The sequence below is a fragment of the Notamacropus eugenii genome, chromosome 7, assembly GCF_028372415.1.
Source record: "Notamacropus eugenii isolate mMacEug1 chromosome 7, mMacEug1.pri_v2, whole genome shotgun sequence".
Lineage (NCBI taxonomy): Eukaryota > Metazoa > Chordata > Mammalia > Diprotodontia > Macropodidae > Notamacropus > Notamacropus eugenii.
The window spans coordinates 47,277,092-47,300,521 of NC_092878.1; the positions used below are offsets into that span (position 1 = coordinate 47,277,092).

The 23,430-nt window shown below is 37.6% G+C and overlaps 2 protein-coding genes and 1 long non-coding RNA gene across 10 annotated transcripts in view; 2 read left to right on the forward strand and 1 right to left on the reverse strand.

Moving 5' to 3' along the window:
* G2E3 (G2/M-phase specific E3 ubiquitin protein ligase) overlaps nucleotides 1-8,459 on the forward strand; it is a 70,008-nt gene extending 61,549 nt beyond the window's left edge. For 4 of the 5 annotated variants that reach the window (XM_072625176.1, XM_072625174.1, XM_072625175.1 and 1 more), the window contains 2 exons: nucleotides 3,873-4,072; nucleotides 7,072-8,459. In XM_072625176.1, coding sequence (XP_072481277.1) covers nucleotides 3,873-4,072; nucleotides 7,072-7,325 — 454 coding nt within the window. In that variant the 3' untranslated portion in view covers nucleotides 7,326-8,459. Of the gene's footprint in view, nucleotides 1-3,872; nucleotides 4,073-5,647; nucleotides 5,745-7,071 lie in introns of those variants that run through there. The other variant, XM_072625178.1, reaches the window with a different exon arrangement.
* LOC140514802 (uncharacterized) lies at nucleotides 2,235-12,979 on the reverse strand. Its single transcript, XR_011970737.1, has 2 exons — nucleotides 12,801-12,979; nucleotides 2,235-2,400 (listed from the first exon to the last, which is right to left on the reverse strand). It is a non-coding gene; the product is annotated as an uncharacterized lncRNA (long non-coding RNA).
* A 78-nt stretch (nucleotides 12,980-13,057) lies between these two features.
* Nucleotides 13,058-23,430, forward strand: part of SCFD1 (sec1 family domain containing 1) — a 109,398-nt gene continuing 99,025 nt past the window's right edge. Inside the window, exons 1-5 of one of the 4 annotated variants that reach the window (XM_072625181.1) lie at nucleotides 13,100-13,235; nucleotides 17,553-17,623; nucleotides 18,258-18,346; nucleotides 21,017-21,107; nucleotides 22,501-22,623. In XM_072625181.1, coding sequence (XP_072481282.1) covers nucleotides 13,178-13,235; nucleotides 17,553-17,623; nucleotides 18,258-18,346; nucleotides 21,017-21,107; nucleotides 22,501-22,623 — 432 coding nt within the window. In that variant the 5' untranslated portion in view covers nucleotides 13,100-13,177. Of the gene's footprint in view, nucleotides 13,236-17,552; nucleotides 17,624-18,257; nucleotides 18,347-21,016; nucleotides 21,108-22,500; nucleotides 22,624-23,430 lie in introns of all 4 variants that reach the window. The other 3 variants (XM_072625184.1, XM_072625182.1, XM_072625183.1) reach the window with 3 other exon arrangements.

A 23,430-nucleotide genomic window follows, 5' to 3' on the forward strand; every position in this document is an offset into this window, starting at 1 on the left:
GTTTTCCCAGCAGTTTTTATGAAATAAGGGGGTTTTTCCAAGGTAATTTACGTTTTCCATTTTATCAAATATTAGCTATACTGACTTATTGAGTTCTGTTATTTCTGATTCTCCTTTATCTAGTTTGTTGCTCTCTCTCCCTCCCTCCCTCCCCCCTCTCTCTCTTTTTCTCTCATAACCAATATCAGATAGTTTTGATAACTATTGTTATCAAATAATAACAAGTCAAATTGTTAACCAAATAATCAAATTTATACTATGGTTTGAGGTCTGGAAGTAATATTCCCCCTATGTCCTCACTTTTTTTCATCATTTTCTTTGATATTCTAGATGTTTTGTTTTTCCAAATGAATTCTGTTATTATTTTATTGAGTTCTATAAAGTATACCCATGGTAACTTGATCTGTTTAGCATTCAATGTTGACATTTTACAATACTGTCCTTTTAATTATATTGGCACAGCCTAACCAGAATATTTTCCCAGCTATTTAAACTGTCCTTTCTTTAAGGAGTACTTTACGATTGAATCTTTATAAGTCTTTTGTGTTTTTTGGTAGATCCCTCTCCAGGTATTTTTTGCATTTTGTAATTATTTGGAATGGGATTTCTCTACTTTTGCTTCTTGGATTTTATTATTACATAGAAATGCTGTTGATTTTTGAGAGAGTTTACTTTGTAGCTTGCAACTTTACTGAAGCTTTGTTTCTCTTAATAATACCTTTGCTGATTACCTAAAATTTTCTAAATATACCATCATATCAGCAAGTAAGGACAGTTTTGTTTCCTCTTTCCTTTTGACCTTTAAAGTTTCTTTCTGTTGTCTTATTACTGTTGTTACCATTTTTAGATCTCAACTAATAGTATACGGAATGGGCATCATTGTTTCTGTCCATGATGGCTCAGTCCTGTGTCTTGACTTTTATCTCCATATGATTTACATCTTCTCCTCCCTCTCCTTGTGTATATTTAGAAAGAAGTCTCTTCCTAGTGTCTCTGATGTTTCTCTCTGTTGCTGCTGTTGTCCTTGGCTGTTGCATTTGTTCATACCTCTTGCATTTCTGTTATCTGGGGTGTTTGAGAAGCAAATCTCTTAAGTTCTGGTTTTCTTTCTTAAATGGTTATAAATGTCTCTATTATTGAACATCCATCTTTTTCCATTTTAATGTTCAACCCAGATTTGCAGGATAGGTCACCCTGGGCTGCTTCCTGAATCCCATTCTTCTTTGGAATATATTATTCTATTTACTCCAGTGTTTTCTGTGTGGTACAGAATAATCTGATGTTTTTCCTTCCCTTTGTACGTTTTTCTCCTTGAACTTGTTTCTGAATTAAATGGTTACATTTAACCACTGTGTGTCATGGAGTCTATAGCCTTGGTTTAGACTCAGTCTATCAATTCTTTCAATTGGTATTTCATTTCCTGTGTTCAGAAGCTCAAGGTAGTTCTTCATGCATTATGGTATTAAAGTTTTTTGTCCTTTCATGTTCTTCTGTGAAACCTATAATCCTTAGGTTGTCTCTTTGCATCCTGTTTTCGAGGTCAGTATGTTTTGGTTGGGTAGCGAATGTATTTTCTTTTAACATTACTGTTTTATGCTGCTTTTCGTCCAGGTTTTCTTTTATTTCTGTTTATTTATATTCTCAGTCTGTAGGGCTGGATTTTATTGCAAGCTTATGTCCTGGAATTTGGGTTTTATTGCAGGCCCATGGTCTAGGTCTTGGGTGTGCTAGAGTAGCCTCACTGCTGGTAATTTGGGTAATGCTGAAGCAATCCAAAGTAAACTTAGGGTAGGGATTGGTTCTTGGGCTTGCTTGTTTGTTTTGTTTTACTTTCTTTTGGATTCTGAATTGTCCTAAATCATGGAGATAGCTAAAGTGGCATTCTCTTTGGTATATCATTTTTGTTTTAGAGAGATTTGAGAGGTCATGGAGATGAAAGAAAATATCTAGACCTTCATCTTGGTGGTTTCATGATCTGAAAGTCCAGTGAGAGACACATTTTGACATTAAGTATGATCAAGGTTTTTTAACTTTTTTTGTGTAGTGGAACCCATAAACTGTCTAATACAGCCTATGAACCCCTTTTCAGAATATTTTTAAATGCATAAGATAAACTGAAGGAATGGCTAAATTCCAGTTAGAGGTGAGTTAAAGATGTAATTTTTTTCTCATTCAAGTTTCTAGGCCCCCTGAAATCTATCTGCAGACCTGCAAGGGGCCACTAGTTTAAGATCTCTGATCTAGAAATAGTTTATTGCCACAGACAGAGTAGGGGTTCTGAAATACACAGCAGGTTGTATGTGTTCTTCCACTGTGGAATTCTCCTCTCTCTGGCTTGTCTTGAAAACGTTTGATTTCAACAACCTTTCCAGGAGGAAAGTTTGGGCTTTTTTTTTTTTCCTGGAAAAGTAAATGTAAGGAGGAAAAATTAGGATATCTTCTTGACAGCAAAAACAGCTTCAGACATTTACTATGGGTGTGACCCTGAGCAAGTCACTTAACCCTGTTTGCCTCAGTTTCCTCATCTCTAAAACTGATTGGGGAAGGAAATGGCAAACCACTCTAGTACCTTTGCCAAAAAAAACCCCCAAAAGCAGCCACAGAGAGTCAGACGCAATTGAAAAACTCCTAGAACACAACAGAAATAACCACCTCTTTATTGAGACATTGTACAATTTTACCAGGAAGAGAAGTCAAGCTAGTTTATGTATTCTTTTCTTTCTTTGAAATGAAAATTTGAACAACACTAGCCCTGCTCTAAGGCTGTGTTGTTTTTATATCCTGCCCAGCTTTTCATATTTCTCCTCCAGTGGATCAGCAATTAAATGTCAGCTATTAACATATCTGAGAATTTATAGAAATGGGTGATTTAAATTCACCAAAGGCCAGCTAAGCTGCGTGGCTTGAGCATCAACTCCCTCTGAGCTATTTTGGTTTCATGCCTTGTTTCTGTCAGAGAAATAGCAGCAAGTTGCTATCCAGTTGTTTTTCGGTCCTGACTGACTCTTCATGACCCCATTTGGGTTTTTTTTATGGCAAGGATACTGGAGTACTTTGCATTTCCTTCTCCAGCTCACTTCACAAATGAGGAAACTGAGGCAGGTTACTGAGGTTAAGTGATTTGTCCAGGGTCACATGGCAAGTGAGTGTCTGAGGACTGATTTGACCCCAGGAAGGTCAAAATTCCTGATTCCAGGCCGGGCCCCATCTTGCTGCCCCAAAATAGCAACAGAGTAAGAATTCAGTAGCTGGGCCTTCTTCAAAGTCAGAGGGCTTTCCCTTCTTTCCCCAGTGTAGCTGTGGTGGTGTTTTTAATCTCTGTGCTTATCCTAAGACAGCCTTGGCTTTACTATCTCCCATCACGATTCTCCCAATACTTCAGCACTCTCATTCATCCTGTTACTTCCTGTTCTTGCTTCTGTTTCTAGCACCTTACTTTCTTCTTTAGTACTTTACATAAATGTTACCTTTTTTGTATCATAATTATCTGGCTCCTTATTTTGTCCATTCTCCCCCATCCCTGAATTAGGATTTTTATATCTTTATATGGTACATTGACTGTGGGTCTTCAACCCATTCTAGCATGGTTATCTTATAAAGGTAGGATTGTAGTCCTATCACTTGAAGATTAGAAACAAGTTACACTTTGACTACTGATTGCTAAAATACAATGAAATTTTTTCTAAGTTTTTTGATGTCAAACCTTAGTTCCCTTGTACCAAATTATTCATGAAAATCTAGTCAGAAAACATTTAGCTGGGAATAAATTTTTTCTCTTCCTGAATGTTTGCAAAACAAAACCAATGGTTTTTTCTTCCCCCCCCCCCCCCCCCCCGTCCCCAATGGATTCATTCTTTCTTTTTCCCCTTTAGTTTTCAGCAGGGTTTGAGAACCCTTGGTGTGTTAGAAACAATGCAGAAATATCCAGAAGCATTTTATAGTATCCTGTGTCACAAGCCTGAGAGACTTACAACCAAAATCTTTAGTGATCTTTTTACTATGCACAAATTGTCTGAAGCACAGGACACCAGAGCTATGGGGTTTTGGATGAATTATTTGCAGAATGTTGAAAGTAAGTGAATATTTTAAAATTTTCAAAGTATCTGTGTTTAGATTTTGTTTAGGTTTTTATCTCTTCTTTTGGTATTTCAGTTTTCCCTCTCAATCTTAAAAGTTGCTCATATTTCCTTAGCTTACACTAAAACTTTAATATTTCAGTCCAAGTTGTCTGACAAAGTAGTAGAGTGTGATATGAGGTAAATCTTAGTAAAATTAACTACCAGATCTCCAAAGGAACATTCAAATCTTTTTAGAAAAACATATTTTGATAATATAAGTTTCTGCTACATACATTCCTTTAGCATGTATTTGACATTGTAATTTGACATTTTTCTAGTTTACATACTATGGCAAATTCTATAAAAATTTGCAGGGAAGGCTATCAGTCAGCAGGTGTTCATTCAACAACCATTGTCACTGCCCTCATGAAATTTACAGGGATCTACTTCAGTCTTTCCATGGCCCTCTTGACCCTTTAGAATGAGCCTGAGTTATTATAAGCAGCTATTATAGTTCTATTTAGTATTAAAATAAGGAAAACAGGATGCTGAGCAATATTTTTGTAATAAACCATTTTCATCATTGATGATAGTGAAATCATTGTATTTGGACTTTAGAAGAGCTGAACTGGACCAAGTACATACAGAAAAAAATGTGTGCTAGAGCCACCCCAGTTGTGAAAGCATTAAGAGATAAATTCTCAAGATAGCTGAAAAAAGGGAAGATACTAGATAATTATCAGATAAAAATTATGTACGTGCACAATTGTTACCAAAGAATAATAATTTCTTTTCATTTCATTCAAAGAAATGGGATTTAAGAGGACATCAATAACAACTAACTTGAGTTCCTATTTAAAGTCTCTATAAAAGAAGTTCTCTATAAACTTTTGAGATTGATTTACGTACATATGAAGTACGTCCTAAGAAAATAAGAGCTAAATTTTCCTAAACTGTCTTCCGTAGGCCACACCTTCATGTTTATGCAGTTGAGTTGAAGGTGCAGAAAATAAGAACTCTAGAACGCTGTTATTTGTAGTGTCAAAAAATGAATTTGTGGAACCAACCTTAAGGCAGAGGGACTCCTTTTTTTAATGTCAGTGATTTCTTGAGTTCCTTAAACTTTCCCTAGTATTAAGTAATATTCCTTATCCCATTAGTAGACTGCCTCCCTGCTGAGAGGCATGATCTACATTTTACCATCATAACTGGTCATTACTTTGAATTCTGAAGTTTTTCAGTGTTGTTTTCCTTCATGTTATTGTAGTTATCATGTTATATGTTCTCTTGGTTCCATTTTACAAATTACCTAAATTTTTGAATTCTTCATATATATCATTTTTACAGTATAGTAACATTCTATTACAGCCATACACTATACTTTGCTAAGCTATTTTCCAGTCAATAGGCATCCACTTTATTTTTTTAAATAAATTTTTGTTAATAGCTATCTTATTTTTAAGTAAATTTGCTGAATTAGCATGTGCACTTCAGTGAATTTTCCTATGTAATTCTAAGTATTTTTTCAGAAAGGTTAGACCAATTTACAGGTCCACCAACAGTGCATTTGTATGTCTGTCTTTCTACAGCATTTCTAACAAAGGTATTGTTTCTGTGAAGTGTATGCCATCCATATGAAAAGACCATCACAACAGATGTAATGAAAGAGAAGTCTATTCATGGAAGCTTGATTGTTAATATTAAGTATAAAACAGAAGAACAGTTCAACAGAGATGTTTACCCTCATTGTATAGACTGTTCCACATGATGCAGATTGATAAGCAATTCTCTATAAATGATTAAGGCGTCCAGACACTCCTCTTCTGGGGATGACATTGTGCGATTTGCATCAAGCCCTCCCTACGCTATTTCCCCACGGTCTCAGTGAAATCTACAACCATTCAAAAGACTTCAACCTAATTATCTATAAAGGAAAACCAAATAAATGAAGAAAGCTATTGTCTGGTACGACAGTGCAGCTGAATGTGTAGGTCACTGAATTAGGCCAATGATACACGTAATTTGGAAGGCACTCTGGATGGATAATGAGCTGAACCCAGAATTGAATAGGAGATTTTTCTAGATTACATTTGAGAAATAACAGAACTGCCCATCATCCCATGCTGCTCTCTGAAACAAACTCTATCTTTGTGTGATAATGTACCATGGCTGTAAATCATGAAACATTAAAATTTCTGAAAACTCATAATTGCAGGTTACCCAAAAGACAATGCATATTGTCTGGGATGAACTTGCACTTAAAATGTTATGGTAGCATCCAGAAAATGTATAATTTGAGAAAGGTAGGCTTGTTATATAGCAAGATCAAGGAGTTTTAGGTGAACAGCCTGAATGTGGTACTCTCAAATACCTTGTTAAAATACCCTAAAGCAGACTTTGAACCCATTGGATGAATTTTATAGAAGGAATTTATGGGAGAAAATTGATAAGAATCCCACAAGAACAGATTAGGATGAGTAGCAGTCTGCTCTGTTAGTGAGAAAATCCTTCTATGAAATCTATTGAAGATAAAATGTCTGAAGTAAATAGTTTCAGGTAAAGGAAACATTGTGAGCCTCTCAAAATATTTCCAGGAGAAAAAGAATCTTTTCAGTGCCCTTATCCTTGTTATTACTGATTAGGAAAATTATTTCAGAGTTCCTTAAAAGGTATCCTACATACGTTTCCCAATGATATGTCTGCAATTATTCATCTTAGCAGTGGATAAATAATAATGTAAAGAAATTCAGTTATTAGCATGAGCTATTCTTATTAAAGTATTTAGAAATAAGAATTCTGATTTTGAAACTAATTTCTCCATTGCTCACTTTTTAAAATTCCTTTTGATTTCCATTCTAATTAACATGGCAACATTTTAAAAAAAATTTTAAATGGAAATGATTTTTAAATTTTTGTTTTGTTTTTAACACCATGTCTATCTCCAAAAGGTTGAAGATTTTCTAAAATTATGCAAATATTTTAACTTTCCCGTCATTTTTTTTATATGTTTCAGATGGAGAATCCATAGTAACATTAGAAGATATCCTAGTTTTTGCAACAGGTTGCCACTCCATTCCACCTGTCGGATTTCAGCCTACTCCATCAATTGAATTTATACATGTTGATTATCCTGTTGGAACCAAGTACTATAACAAGTTAACTCTTCCAGTAACCAACACATATAAGGAATTTCAAGAAAACATGGACTTTGCCATCAGAAATGCCATAGAACTAGAAAGAGAAAAAAATTACTACACTGGATGTTAAATCTTATTTCAGAAGTGCCTCCTTGTAAGCTGCTATCATCATATTCTTAACATTCCACAACTTGGTCCTTCATTCTCCCTTGTCTTAAAACTTGCCAGTTCTAATTCAATAATATTTGATATGAACTTTAAAGAAAGTGGTGATATTTTAAGAAGTACAATATGTTAAGGAACTTCTTATTCAGATCTGATGTAACATTTTGTATTTCCTTAATGCTTTTACTTATCTGAACTTCAAAATAAGTAACTTTAGTAAGTTGTTACTTTCTCATGATACACATAAAAACTTGCTGTTGACTAGTTTTCTAAGTTATGTCTACTTCAGGTAAACTATAATTTTCTTCTAGTTTTGTATAAAAAATAATTCTCTCAACTTTTCTTTTAAAGCATTAAATAGAAATGCCACAAAATTTAAAGGTATTATAGCATATGAATTAAGAACATATTACTCTCAAGATGGAGTGGCACTAAACTAGAAATCAAAGTGTGCAAATAGGTCAGCTGGGAAAAGGTAGAACCTGCTCCCTGTACTCCTGTGAAATTGAATTACGTTAAAATTGTGCTGAAAAGTTAGGATTTGTTAATTGTATCTTTGGCCGTAATGGTAACAGTTTTGGTTTCTGTAGACTTAGGGCAGTTCTATGCCTTCAACGTGAGTGAATGTGGGTTAATATCTAGTTATTTTAGGTCTCTATATCAGTTGTCACATTATGACTTTTATTACAGTGGTGGATGTTAACCAGTTAACTTGGCTGAATTACCATGTAAGCCTCCTCGAGTCTACCCCATACATCCTAACTTTTAATACATGTAAAATGATTTTGCACCTATTAATTTCATTGGTAAATTATTTAAAGGAACAAAAGTATTATATTTAGAAATCCATGTTTCCATTCCAGAAGCCATTCTCACTTAATTTCCATGTAAGCGCTGTTTTTTTAAAACTGGAAAAAAAGTCTATTCTTATCATCTTCCATATCCATAATTTGAAGTTAATACCAAAGTAGCATTTTTACTCCACCACAAATTTTAATGATCTTTTACCATGTATTTAACTGTGGTTTTTTTCCCTCCCTAACTTACAAGTGCAATCCCAGCTTAACTCATCTAAATTAAAATTTGGTAAAAAATCTTATGAAGTTACTGATCTAAATTTATTTCTAGTTTTTTTTACGCTTGTTAGTACTGATCAGAGTATCTTTGGGCAACTTTGAGTTTAGAGAACAAAATAATCTCAGCTTCTTTTTATCATTACTCCTTTTTAGTTTTGAAAGTTAGACTTATTTATATTGACATGTTTTTCAAATGAAGTTGTGTCTTAAAATTTTATGGTTTCTGGAACCTCCTTCAGCAAATCTTTACTTCTCGTGGATTCACTTCTCTTGGATTCACTCATGTTAAAGCCTTTAGGTAATATGATATTGTAAGTCTTTTACTTTCAATTATGTCTAAACAGAAATCAGTTAGTGATTTTACTTTTCATATGCTCATATTTATATATTTCAAAATTGTACCTATGAGTAAGTTTGGTTCTTTTTTCACTTGAGCACGTTTCTTTTAATCACTAATTTTCTAGGATGTCTCCTGAGACACCTTTTGGGTCTGTGCTATTTATTTTTCTTTTCAAACAAAACTGAGTCATTGATGATTGAATGATAGGACTTCATGCTAACAAAAATCAATATAAAAAAAGATAAATTTGCCAGGTGACTTTGCCTTTAGTGTTTATTCATCTGAAGGAAAGTAATTAGAATAAGATTTACTCCCTCTGTAAACAGACCACATTTTTAATGGTTTCTTTATTGTTACTCTCTGATAAATTGTGCAGTGTTCTGCTTGTATTATCAAATGTAAAATATTTCCTTTCATTTGTTTGATAACTTACTTTTAATGTATGTAGTTTATGTCCAGGATTTATACAATTTAAAATTTGCTTTAATCAATCTCAAATTTAATTCTGCTAGTGACAGTTTTATATACATGAATTATTTTTTAACTTTAGGCAGCATGGCGGAATGGATAGAGAGCTGATCTCTAAGTCAGGAAGACTGAGGTTGGAGACATGAATCTGATACATCCTGGTTTGTGTGACTTCTCAGTGCCAGTTCCCCAGGCATCTTTTTAAGATTATAAATTGTAGAGGTGCTGGAGGCCTACATTGGTAGAGGGAGTGTCTTCACCTGAGCAGTTCTCCTACATTAGTGAAATTAATTTCACTTCCTATGCTTAAGTACTCTAAATTGTACAGATTGAAGTACTGAAGAGAAACTTAGAAAGAAATGTCTTCTAGTTCTGTTGACAGCCTTTCAGTACATTATAACTTTGTCTGCTCAGTTTGATATGCAAATTTGGGTCATTTGTAATAATGTCTCTGTTGCATAGGAAGTGACCAGAAAAATACATGAAGCATTCTTTTGTGTAAACTTGACACCTTAGGGCTTTTCGTTCATGAATCTATTCTGACAAGATGGAAAGATTCCTTTTGTACAAAAAACTAACTTCTATAAAAGTTTTATGAAACTGAACATATGGATAGGAAATGCCACATAAATGAGGCAACATTGTAATTAAATCTTCAAATAAGAAAAGTAGCACTCTGAAGTTAATTCATTTCTCACTTATCCTCAAGAGATACAAAAATTTCATATACACACACCCTCCCTGTCCCCCCCCCCCATGTAATGCTTGTTTACCTCTTAGTCCTAAATGTATGCGCTACTGTGCCCCAGGGCTGGCCAGTAGTGGAGAGCCTGTTTCCATAGCAAGCCAATAGCCAAGCCCCAACCCTGGAGCAGTCAGGCTAGGTCATTGGGGAGACTCCACCCCTAACCCCCCCAATACAAGCCAAAAAGGAAGCCTGCCCTCCAGAGAAAGCAAGCAGCTAAGCACTCAAGCCCAGTGAAAGTCCCCAGTAAGATCCAAAGCCCCAACACCAAAAGCTTGGGATAGGGCAGGACTAGAGCCCAACTCTCTCATAAAAACACCAAGCCGTAAAAAAAAAGGCAGGAAAAAAAATGACCAAAAAAAATTTAACTATAGAAAGTTACTATGGTGATAGGGAAGATCAAGGCATAAACTTAGAAGAGGTAAATAGCGTCAAAAGGGCTACATGTGAAGCCTCAAAGGAAAATGTAATTTGGTCTCGACCCAAAAATTCCTAGAAGAGCTTAAAAAGGATTTTAAAAAGCAGATTACAGAAGTAGAAGAAAAATTGGGGAAAGAAATAATTGTGATGCAAGAGAATCATGAAGACAAAGTCAGTAGCATGGGAAAAGATAGATAAAATTTACCAAGGAAAATAACTCCCAAAAAATAGAATTGACCAAATAGAAAAGGAAGTAAAAAAAGCTCACTGAAGAAAATAATTCCTTAAAACATCAGGATTGAACAAGTGGAAACTGATGATTCTATGAGACATCAAAATAGGATAAAACAAAATCAAAAAAGTAAAAAAAAAAATAGAAGTTGGATGTTGGTTGGGGATGTGGAAAAACTGAAACACTAAAGCACTGTTAATGGATTTATGAACTGATCCAACCTTTCTGGAGAGCAATTTGGAACTGTGCCCAAAGGGCTATAAAATTGTGCATACTCTTTGATCCGGCAATATCACTGCTAGGTCTGTATCCCAAAGACATCCAAAAAAAGGGAAAAGAACTTATTTGTACAAAATTATTTATAGTAGCTGTTTTTATGGTGGCTAAGAATTGGAAATCAAAAGGATGCCTATCAATTGGGTAATGGCTAAACAGGCTGTGATTGTAATGGAATATTATTGTGCTAGAAGAGATGACAAGTAGGATGATTTCAGAAAAACCTGGAAACTTACATGAAGTAATATGATGCATTAGTGAAATGGACAGAATTAGAAGAGTTGTACACAGTGATACCAATATTGTTCAATGAAAAACTGTGAACGATTTAACTGGATCTAGGACAATCCCAAAGGACCAATGATGAAGCAGACTATCCATCTCCAGAGAAAGAATGGATATTGATTGAATACAGACTGAAGCTTCTTGTACAAAATGACTAATGTGGAAACATTTTACATAATTGCGCAGATATAACCAAGATCTGATTGCTTCCCATCTCAGGGCGGGGGGAGCGGAGAGAGGAACAGAATGTGGAACTCCGAAGTTTAAATAAAAATGTTAAAAAAAAATTGAGGATCTGAATATAGATAGTGACAGATACGAACACTATGAGACAGTTCTCGTTTTATGCAAATTTGCATTATGCAAATTCGACTTTACATAAAGAATTCTAAAAGACATGGGAGAAGGTAGCAAGCATAAATGAAAAGAGTTGGGGAAAAAAGTGTGCCCCACATTCATTCCTGATTTTCATGGATCTGACAAAGGTGAAATGTTCAAAGAAGTAACAAGGTTGTGAACTTAGCACAAGAACTGGAGCTAGAGGCGGAAGAGAAGGATGTGGAGGAGCTGACTGAGTTATGATCTGATTGAGTGGTTAGCTGCAAAGATTGCGGAAAAAGAAAAGGAAGCTGGGAAACCCCAGATCAGACCAAAAAGATTCCCAAGCATTTCATCACTGGAGTGAATTTTTCTTGTATTGAAAAGACAGATCCAAATACCTCAAGATTTTTACAAGTTCCAAGGCAAGCTGAGGATTAAATTGCTTGCTATCATTATGTATATTTAAGGGAGAAAGGAGAGCAACTGTCCCAACATTTAGATAGCTTCACTGAAAAAAGGGAAAGGCTGGGTTCAGTGGATGGGGGAAGGGCGAACCTGTTAACCTTACTGTACAGCACTGTGCATGCTTTATTATTACCTTTAATCTCATAATTCTGTTTCTTATCGTGGTACAGTATTCAGCCTGTCTGTCTGTCTGTATTTTACGGCCTGTAAAGGTGTCCTTTTGCGCATGTTTCTGTTACACAGCCCAAGTGAGAGGGGCGGGTGGGCAGGAGCAGACTCACATTCCCAGTGGGGGTCCGCAGAATGGTCAAAGGGTGTTACACGTTCACGCGTGACCTTTGTGTGGGCTGTTCAGTTTTCCATCTCTGGCGGGCAGATTAAAATATCAGTGAATACGTTCAGGCCACTTAAAAGATTACTTAGAGTAGGACTAGCAAGCATTTTGGAGCGTCATTTTTCTTCAGTATTGGGTCATTTCTAGGACAGGTAACCAGGAGCGTTTTGTGATTTCACTCAACCGTGGGTGTGGAAAATAAAAACAGCTGCCGGTAGGAAAAAAGGATGGCTACATTTGAATAGCGGCCATAATTTTATTGTAAGTTTTAGGTGTGTAAATAGCCATTTAAAATGTACACTGCCAACTCTGGTGAAGCTTCAGAACTGATTGAGCAGTACGTCAGTGTTGATCCATTGATTACGGGAGATGAACTGTCATATGTACCCATTTTTTGAAGTGCAATAAACTCTAAGGATTCAAACTGAAAACTGATTTGGGGTGATTTGTAAAATAATAGTTAAATAAATTCACGCACCTTTTTCTCGAGGCATCCTTCCCCTCCCCCACTTTCCCACAAGGATGGGTCTGCTTTAGCACCGTCTGGAGTCTCCACGACCGAAGGGGAAAAGGCCAAAAGGCCGACGATTAACTCGTGGGATCACCTGCCACACACGTGACAGCCCCCCCCTCCCCGAGCGACCCGCTTCCCACCCTGCAGCACGGCCCCATCCGGGGATTTTAAAAATCTCGGCGCGCGCAGCGCGGGCCCGGAGCCACGTGACCCCATGACGCAGAGGAGGCGGGGCCGGCGGGCCACGTGTCCTCGGCCGCGCCGCTTCCCGCCCCCTTTCCTTCCGGGGGCGTTGGGGCAGCCACGTCATCCTGCCGCTCCGGGCTTCGGGCCGGCGGTGAATGGTGGGAGTCAAGATGGCGGCCGCGGCTGCAGCCAGCATCCGAGAGAGGCAGACAGGTACCCGCTCGCTTCGTGCCCCCGCACTGCTCCTCCTCCTCCCCCCCGCCCTGGGCCGGGCTGTGCCGGCCTGGCCCTGCCACCGCGGGGGCGGCGGGAGCGGGCTCGGCTCGGCTCGGGCAGCCCCGGCTCCTGCCCCGGGCCCGCTCCGCTCCGCGCCTCACCCCTCCGGACTCGGGCCCCCGGCGCTCACCTTCCCAGCCTGCGGGCGGCCGCCACCCGGCTTCCCCTCTGCGCCCTGGCGGGGCCTCCCGGAGCCGGGAGGAGTCCCCAGGGGTCCCCCGGTGCACGGATTCATCCGCCCGCTCAGGGGGACGGGCGTCCTGGGGTCGGGCAGGGGCGCTTGTCCGTGGGGGGCACGCTGCTGCCGCCGCTGCTTGGGTCGCTGCCGGAGGTGCTCAGTGGCGGGGGCTCCCACCTCCCACGCCCTCGGGGGGTTTGGCCGGCTGGTGGACCTACGTGGGCGTTACACCCAGGGGCGTGTTTCCAGGATCAGGTGGGCCTGCTGATGGCCTTGGTTCACCAACTTACCTGACCTCCCGCGGGTGCACTGAAGACGCTGGTGGTTTCTGGCATCTGTTGCCCTTTCGTGCGTCCTTCCTCCTACTTTTTAACGAGTAATCTGGTCTTTGGATCACAGGGTGTAAAAGACTTGCCAAAGTTTCATTAATAGGAGTAGCAAAATTAGGATTAATTCCTAGATTCTTAGACTTCAAATTTAGTGTTCTTTCTAATATACTACCAGATGTGTGAAGTTTTTATTATTCACTCAGCAAACCCTATCCTATGTTTTAAGTACAGTGAGTAGACAGTCTAGCCAGAGAACAGTAGCGTTATGGAGGATGTGGGAGACATGAGATTGAAAAATGTAACCCCAGGGATTTGTTTTGGACTCCCTTCTCTCTGCTCTCTTGATAAGCTTAGCTTCTCCCTTTTCAGTTTCACCCTGTCTCTGCTGCTGAGTCTCAGATCTATAATTTTATCCTCACTTTTGCATTCTAAAGTCCATTTTACCAACTGCTGGATATATATGTATATGCACATATATATGTATGAGTGTGTATATATGTATGCATACATACATGCACACACACACATATATATCTATATACACACACATATACACATATATCCATTATTACCAAATGCTAGAACTGTCCAGCCATTTTTAGTAACCCCTCCAGACTGCGCCTGAGACTTTGCTTTGAACTTTGCTGTCTTCCAAACGCATTTTGCAAAGCCCTTTCTCAGGAAAATTGTGCCGAGGGCTTTAGGGGACCATGATGGAGCGTCCTAGTAATTGATAAAATTGCCTCTTCTTTTTACCATCTCCTGCTCACAGCTGGAGTCAGATTTGGTTGTCTCCTCTAATGAGCTTCACGCAGGAAACACATCTTGCTGTGGTAGAAAGAACTTCTGGATTATGAATCAGAGGCCAGAGACTTGGCTTTCAATTCTAGCTTAGTCACTTATTGTGTAACCTTAGGTTAAATACACTTTCATTCTGGGCCTCAGTTTCCCCGTCTATAAAGATATTTGACTTCCTAAGTTCCCTTCCAGTTCTTTGCTGTTTCCGTAGTTCCCTGTTAAAAGATTTTGCTGAAGTTTGAAGATGTATTTTTTTCTCTTGTTTTTTCCTTTTTAAAAATTTATTTTTAGTTTTCAACATTCACTTCCTGTTGTTAATTGTCCATTTCTCCCCCATGGCTTATGCTTAGTTTTGCTGAGTAGATGATTCTTGGTTTTAATCTTAGCTACTTTGACCTCTGGAATTTCATATTCCAAGCCTTCTGATCCCTTAATGTGGAAGCTGCTAAATCTTGTGTTATTCCGATTGTGGTTCCATGATACTTGAATTGTTTCTGGCTGCTTGCAGTGTTTTCTCCTTGACTTGGGAACTCTGGAATTGGGCTATAATATTCCTGGGAGTTTTCATTTTGGGATCTCTTTCAGGAGGTGATCAGTGAATGCTTTCAGTTTCTCTTTTACTTTCTGTTTCTAGCATAAAAGGGCAGTTTTCCTTGATAATTTCTTGAAAGATAATATCTAAGCTCTTTTTTGATCGTGGCTTTCAGATAGTCCAATAATTTTAAAATTATCTTTCCTGGATCTATTTTTCCAGGCCAGTTGTTTTTCTAATGAGATATTTCACATTGTCTTCTATTTTTTTATTCTTTTGGTTTTGATTTGTAATTTCTTGATTTCTCATAGAGTCATTAGCTTCCATTTGCTCCATTCTAATTTTTAAGGAATTATATTCTTCAGTGAGCTTTTGATCCTCCTTTTCCATTTAGCCAATTCTGTTTTTTAAGGCATTCTTCTCCTCATTGGCTGTTTGAACCTCTTTTGCCGTTGGGCCTAGTCAATTTTTTTTTAAAGTGTTACTTTCTTTGGTATTTTTGGGGATCTCCTTTAGCAAATTGTTGACTCATTTTTCATGATTTTCTTGTATCACTTCTCAATTTTTCCTTTACTTCTCTTAGTTGATTTTCAAAAGCCTTTTTGAGATATTGCATGGCCTGAAACTAGTTCATATTTTCCTTGGAGGCTTTGGATATAGGAGCTTGGATTTTGTTTTTTTTCTGAGCGTATGTTTTGATCTTCCTTGTCACCAAAGTAAGTTTCTATAGTCTGGATTTTTTCTGTTGCTTGTTACTTTTCCCAGCCTTTTTCTTGACTTTTTAATTTGTTGTTAAGGTAGGGCTTTGCTTCCAGTGTGGATGGCACACTGCCCCAAGCTTCAGGGGTTTTATGCAGGTGTTCTCATAGATACTTCTAGAGACCTATAAGTTTTCCGTTCTTTCAAGGTGGTATAATCAAAGTGTTTACTCCTCTGGCCTGTGCTCTGGTTTGTAGGTTATCACAAACACTCTTTTCTGCTCTGGAACTGTGAGGAAGGTTTCCTCTGTATTGCTACCACAAGTTCTGCTATGCTAATGCTCCTCCTCCCCAGAGGACTGCTACCCAGATCCAAGTATGGGCAAAGCTACAGAGTTCTGCCTCAGTGCCAGCAAAGAGATCCCTGCAATCTCCTTCTGATTAGTGGTTTGAGCCCCTTCCCATCTGTGGGCTGAGAACTCTAGAAGCAGTCCTGGCCACTACTGCCCTGCACCTCTCTCCCCGCCAGAGTTGTGCTGGGGCCAGGAGTAGACTAAGCTTTTCTCACACCTAGGTCCAACAGACCTTTCCTACTGACCTTCTAAGTTGTTTGTGGGTTGAGAAGTCTAGAAACCCCCACACCTGTCAGTCCCCTGAGGCCTGCTCTCAGCTTGGCGGGGCCTGGATTTGTGCTGGTATAGCCTGCACTGGACTGTGCTTCTTAGTCTGGTGCAACCGATCTTTCCTGTCAACCTTCCAGTCTTGAGCTGGAAGTTTGTTTCACTCTTTTTTTATGGGTTCTGCTGCTTTAGAATTTGTTTAGAGTAATTTTTTTACAGATATTTTGGAGGAGTTTGAGGGAGAGCTCAAGCAAATCCCTGTCTCAAGGTCAAGCGAATACACTCTTGGAAGTGTATTTTTTTTTTAATTTTTGGAGATTTAATTTTTGACTAATTACTATTGTGTATTTAACCAACTTTTAGTATTATTACAGGTTCAGAAGCCATTCAGATTGTCTGAGTACACAGATACCTCAGTAAATCTTTGGGGAATCAAAATCCATTCAGGGAAATCTGGCTTGATTATGAAAGTGTAGACTGAGGGAAGTTCCCGTTTCCTTTGTATTGTGCTGATGGTAGTAGGAAATGGAAACAGAGGTGATGTCCCTATTGTGTTCCCTTTCTAGTAGCCAAGTCCTAGACCCAGCTAAGGGAAGGGGTATATTCCTGGTGCTTAAATAGCATGGTAACCTAAGCATTTACATGTTGCCTCTCTGGCAATTGATGTGGAATGGTCCTGAGAAGCAGGAATAACGTTCCTTATTTTGGATAATAGGTGTATGATAAACATTTGATGGGTAAACATTGTCAAAATCAAAACATTAATACTGTTAGCTATATGGTACTAATAATATAGGTACATACTTTAGTATCCATATTATTACAGGGTTGTGCCTAGTACTTTAGTATTGATGTCAAGTATATGATGGTAGTCCCAATTTCTATGGCAGTGGCAGCCATGGGATTGAGACTAAAGGCAAGACTGGTGGGGGGGAGTGTGTGTTATAGAATTATGGGAGCAGCAGCCTTCCCAGTTCTTTTGTAAATTTGTGTTTGTAAATTGGACATTATTTGGGATTCTGTTACCAATCAAAATGAGAAAGTAAAACCAAACCAAAAGCAGTAGCGTTTGATATAAATGTCCTTTTTTTTCTTTTAGTGGCTTTGAAACGTATGCTGAATTTTAATGTTCCTCATGTTAAAAACAACACTGGAGAACCAGTATGGAAGGTAAGACATTTACTGTCATTGCAAGAATTTATCTATGTCAGCTAAAAGTAAAGGTATAGTTGGTTTTCTTCGCATTCCACAAGCATTCGTCTTTTAAAGACATGCATATTATCAGGGAGTCGTTGAATCTTAGGACTGAACCTATAGGACATTAGAGCCCTATTACTTGATACCATGAGGTGCATTGACCCATTCATAGAAGTAGGTAAGAGTGTATTCTGTTTCCTTGGAATCTGATATTGGTAAACTTTCTGTTCAGAAATGAACCTTGTTTCTACGGAATTCTGAAGATCTTCAGCTTGTTTGTCTTTGATGAAGGAAAAGTATCTTATGCTGATATGTATCTACAAAGTTTTATTAGTTTTTTACATCACATTTTTGCCTAGAAAAATGTTTTAGAATAGTAAGTATGTAATATTGCCATGTATTAATTTGCTGGTAGTATAACTTTTAAAAAGAGTTGTAGTATTTCATGCTTTAAGTGAGAAATGTTAAATTTAGACATGCTTAAGAATTCAGCGTGATTATCAAATTAGCTAACATTTACTTTGATATGTCTGAAATTTAAGTTTTATTTGTCTTTCAGCAGTAATACTGTTTCAAAGGAATTTTGGGGGGGTTTGTTTGGGGGCAGGTGCTCATTTTTGACAGATTTGGCCAAGATATTATCTCTCCCCTGCTGTCTGTGAAGGAATTGAGAGACATGGGAATCACTTTGCATCTGTGAGTTTTAACACATTCAAAATCATTTTAAATTATTTGAAAAGAAATGTTAAATTTTCTTCTGCATGACTGTGATTCCTGGATATTTTGATCTATGGTAGGTGGAACTGGAAATGTGAGACAAAACTTTGGCAGTGTCTTTTTTAATTCTTAAGAGAATTTCTCAGTGTGTGACTCTGGACCTCCAAGAGTTTACTTTTCCTTTTTGGGACTACAAAGATGTATTTGTTTAACTCTTTAAGTATATGCAGGCATTTATTATTTTCCCGGTTACCCAACTTCATCATCAGAATTTACTTTTTTTCTATTTAAAAAAGACTTTGAAATTAAACACTTCATCCTATCATTTTTCAAGTCTTGTCAATTCTACTTCTACAACATCTCTTACATCAATCTCCTCCCCATTCTTTTTCTTTTTTTTTTCTTTTTTTTCTTCTATTTTCTTTTTTTTTTATTTTTATTTTTTAATGTTTAACAATCACTGCCATACAATTGCGATTTTATCCCCCCCACTACCCCCCTCCCTCCCCACGACTGCATACAATTCTGTATAGATTCTACATATACTTTCCTATTGAGTATATTTTCACTATAGTCATGCTGTGTAGTCAGACTAAGATAAATGAAAGAAATCGTATAACAAATCAGAACATGATACACAAACACATACACATACACAAACATGATCTGCTACATTATGTGAGTGACTTCCATATTTCTCTCTCTGAGTGTGGAAAGCATTTTGCCTTGAGATCCACCATTGGGATTTTTTTTTTTTTTTGTAAGAAGTTCTTGTGTTATTACAAAAATCTAAGTCTACCAGAAAAAACTCTCACACACTGTGGTCGTTGCTGTGCATAAAGTTCTCCTGGTTCTGCTCCTTTCACTCAGCATCAGGTCATATAAGTCCTTCCAGGCCTCTCTGAAGTCTTCTTGTTCATCATTTCTTATGGCACAATAGTACTCCATTACATTCATATACCATAATTTATTCAGCCATTCCCCAATTGATGGACATCCCCTTGACTTCCAGTTTTTGGCAACTACATAGAGTGCTGCTATAAATATTTTTGTACATGCCCCATTCTTTTTCACACCACCTTAGCTAAGGCTCTGATCACTTCTCCTCTAAGCTAGTTCCTCTTAATTGGTCTCCCTTCCTCAGATCTTTCCTGCCTCTAATCTACCCTTCCTGTGGCAGCCCAGGTGCTGATCCTAAAACACTGCTATTACCATGTCAGTGCTCTGTTCAAAAATCTTTCTTGGCTCCCCATTCCTTCTAGACTACATCATATAGACTTCTGAGTCTTGAATTTAAAGCACTTCCATCTTTTGGCTTGTCCCTTTCATTCCAGTCTTATTTTGTGCTCTTTTTATAGGCCCTGCATTCTGGCCAAACTGGACTAATAACTGTTTCACAGACTCTGTGTTCCATTCCTTTCCTCTCTGCCTCTCATAAATAATAACAACAGCAATAATGTTAATTTGTTGTTCACTAGTTTTTAAGCTGTATCCAGTTCTTTGTGAAATTTAGGGTTTTCTAAACAAAGATACTGGAGGGGTTTGCCATTTCCTTCTGCAGCTTATTTTACAGATGGGGAAATGGAGGCAAACAAGGTTAAGTGACTGCCCAGGGTCACGCAGCTAGTAAGTATCTGAAGCCAGATTTGAACTCAGGAAGAATTTTCTTGACTTCAGGCTTAGTACTCTATCCACTGTGCAGCTTAGCTGCCTTCCAGTATTAATAGAGAGCATTTATATAGCATTTTAAGGTTTGCAAAGTGCTTTCTAATTATTATCTCATTTGAGCCCACAGCAGTGCTGGGAGGTAGGTGATATTACTGTTCCCATTTTACCAGTAAGGAAAAGGAATCAGACCAAGGCTACGTGACTTGCCCAGGGTCACATTAATAAGTGTCTGAGGCTGGATTTGAACTCAGGTCTTCCTGACTCCAGGTCTTGCTCTCTGTCCACTGTATTACTAGCTGACTTAGAAAGCTTGTCTTCCTTCAAGACAGCCTATGTACCTGTGCCCCTGTGACCTTTTCTGGTCCATTCCCTTCATCTAATTGCTAGTGTTTTCTGCTGCCACATTTACTGCATATTAGACTAGACATGTTGTAGACAAGTGAGAAGTGTGCTCCTTAGCCTAGGCAACTGTTTTGTCTTTATGTCTGTATAACGTGTCTTTTTCAGCATAAGCACCTAATAAAGCTTTGAAGAATTATCGAACAATCATCCTTATTTTCTTTGGCCCATTTGACAAATTTTCTGTGATCTGGCTTTGCTAGCTCAGGGTCAGTTAAAGGGAAGAGAAGGTAAGAGAAAGTCGTATGCAGTGAGATGGACAATAAGGAGGGCAAGGCTAACATCAGGTGAAAATCATTGTAAGGTGGAGATGTCAACCAGCTATCTTTATTTTCATAGCAATAACTTTATATACTGCTTTGCCTGTATTATCTCATTTGAGCCTCACTGTAACTCCGAGGTTATTATTCCCAAAGAGGAAACTGACTCAGCAAAGTTAGACAATCTGCTCATTTTCACACAACTGGACACCAGATTTATTACGCTATACTGCCTCTCTAGGGCCCCCTTGTAGGCATGAGTAATTAAGAAGAAAAGTGGTTTATGATAAAGGGTTAATTTTATATTTCTGACTTTTACCAGTCTTTTGCACTCAGATCGGGACCCTATACCTGATGTTCCAGCAGTTTACTTTGTAATGCCAACAGAAGAAAATATTGACAGAATGTGCCAGGTAATATAACTTTTCTTATTATTGACTATTAGATTCTATAGTAGATAATCAAAATATTATAGATTATTTTTTTAAAAATAAAGATGGAAAAATTTTATGAGTACCTTTTGCTTTTATGTCATGTATACTTCCCTCCTCCCCTACACAGTGAGTCTTCTCTTGTAACAAAGATTTTAAAAGAAATGGCTTAGCTAAACTAACCAACACATAAACTGTGACTGCAGGATTTGTAATATGCTACACCATAGGTTCCTTTATCTTTACCAGGACAGATTTTTTTTTTTTTATCTTCAAATTTACCATAAAAAATGTTGTTGAACAAGAATTTTTACTTTTAATTGACTATTTGATAGATAACCTGAGATCCTCTGAGAGAAGAGAGCGTGGAACAATGTCCAGGGGTGCAGCCACACATAGGGAATGGGAAGTAAGCAGGATGATGATGATTTTAAAAAAGAAACTGAGAAGGATTGACTAAACAGCTAGGAGCAGCAGGACAAAATAACGTCATGAAAACCCCGAGTGGATAAAGTGTCAAGGAGGGAAAAGTGGTTGATAGTGTCAGTGCTACAGAGAGATAAGAAGGGCAAGTCTCCGAGAACAGGCTGCTGGATTTGGCAATTAATCTGTCAGTTGATTCTGCAGTGGTGTAAATGGAAAGAACAACAAAAACCTGAAACTGATTTCTGTAATTACAATGATCAAGCTTTTCTGTATTGAAGAGATGAAAAATGGACAAGCGGCGATCTGTCCTTCACTGGAGGAGTCAGGAACTATGGCTGGGAAATACTGTGTGTGCCATCAGACTCAGTTGATGTGTTGGTTAATTTTGATGGATTGCTTTCCTTTTTTTGCTCTTATTTTTGTTAGGATCAGTTATAATTTTTTTTTTTAAATTGCATTGTTTCTTCACCATTTGAGGTTCAGTGACATTTTGTTGATAAATATACATCAGCTGTTTTTCATCTGGATCTATGATTTCATTGATATAAGGAACTTTTCGTAAGGAAACTCTTTCTAGCAATACCGTCAGTTGTGGTGTCACTTATGGACCAGAGATGCCTGCGGCAGTGAGAGGTTAAACAACTGTCCAGGGACACCCAACTAGTCTGTATCCAGGGCAGCCCTTAAACTAGTTTCTTCCCTTGTCTGAGGCCTCTGATGCTGATTCTTGATCCATTATATCATATTTTATCTCTAATTCCTGAGTTATTTTTTTAAATCATAATTTATAGTACTAAGTAATTATGATAGTCTTTTTTGACTTTCTCCAATGTCCTTTTTTATCTTTTTTTTTTTAATTTTTGAAGCATTTGTGAGCAGTTCTGTTGTTCAGGTTTAAAATGGATAGCCTTATAAAATCTTACTAAAAGCATATTTATTGTGTTGATAGGATCTTCGAAATCAACTTTATGAATCTTATTATTTAAATTTTATTTCTGCCATCTCAAGAAGTAAACTGGAAGATATTGCAAATGCTGCTTTAGCTGCTAGTGCAGTCACACAAGTAGCAAAGGTAAGAACATTTTGTTTGGTTCTTGACATTCTAGATCAAAATTTAAATGTTATGTTTTACTTTTACTAACCTGTATTCAAAATTTGGCCCATTTATGAACATTTATATCAGTATGGCTAAGTAGACTCTGTCCAAGCATCAGCAATTAAGGGACATTCATAAATAACCACACTGTCAATACTTTTTTTTTTTTTTTACCAAGTCTGATGATAATTCAGAAAACACATTACATCTGACTTGCGTATAACAGAATACAGCAAAAAATAGAACCTATGAAGTCATACTGGGGTGGTAAGTAGGCTGCACTCAAGAACTTTGAAAACCAAGATGGAATAAGTCCTTTTCTTTGGCTGTTGCTTTATGTTTTCTGCTTAGCACGAATCAGGAGCAACTTGCTGTTTTAATCACTCAAAGTCCTTGTTCACTCTGTGCTGATGTTCATTTTTTATCAGTTGCTATAGCCTTAGAAATCTAACCATGGGAAAGTGATAGGGAAGTCGTATCTTGAGGTGACTTGTAGCACAGTCCTCTTTCTTCCTTTCCCTGTGGGGAAAGGCAGATCACTTAAAATTCTAAGCTTCTGTTTTTTTTTTAATCTGTAAAGTGGAGATAATAATGGCCATACCTACTTCACAAGGCTTTTGTGAAGAAAACCAATTATAAAAAGTAAGCATTATATAAATGTGGCTTTATATTGTCTTTTGAAAGGAAAAAGTAGCTAGAACAGTCTTAACTCTGACAAATGCAGTACATTATGGTCAGAAGTCAGTATTAAATATTTTTAATAATAACTGGAATAACATTTGG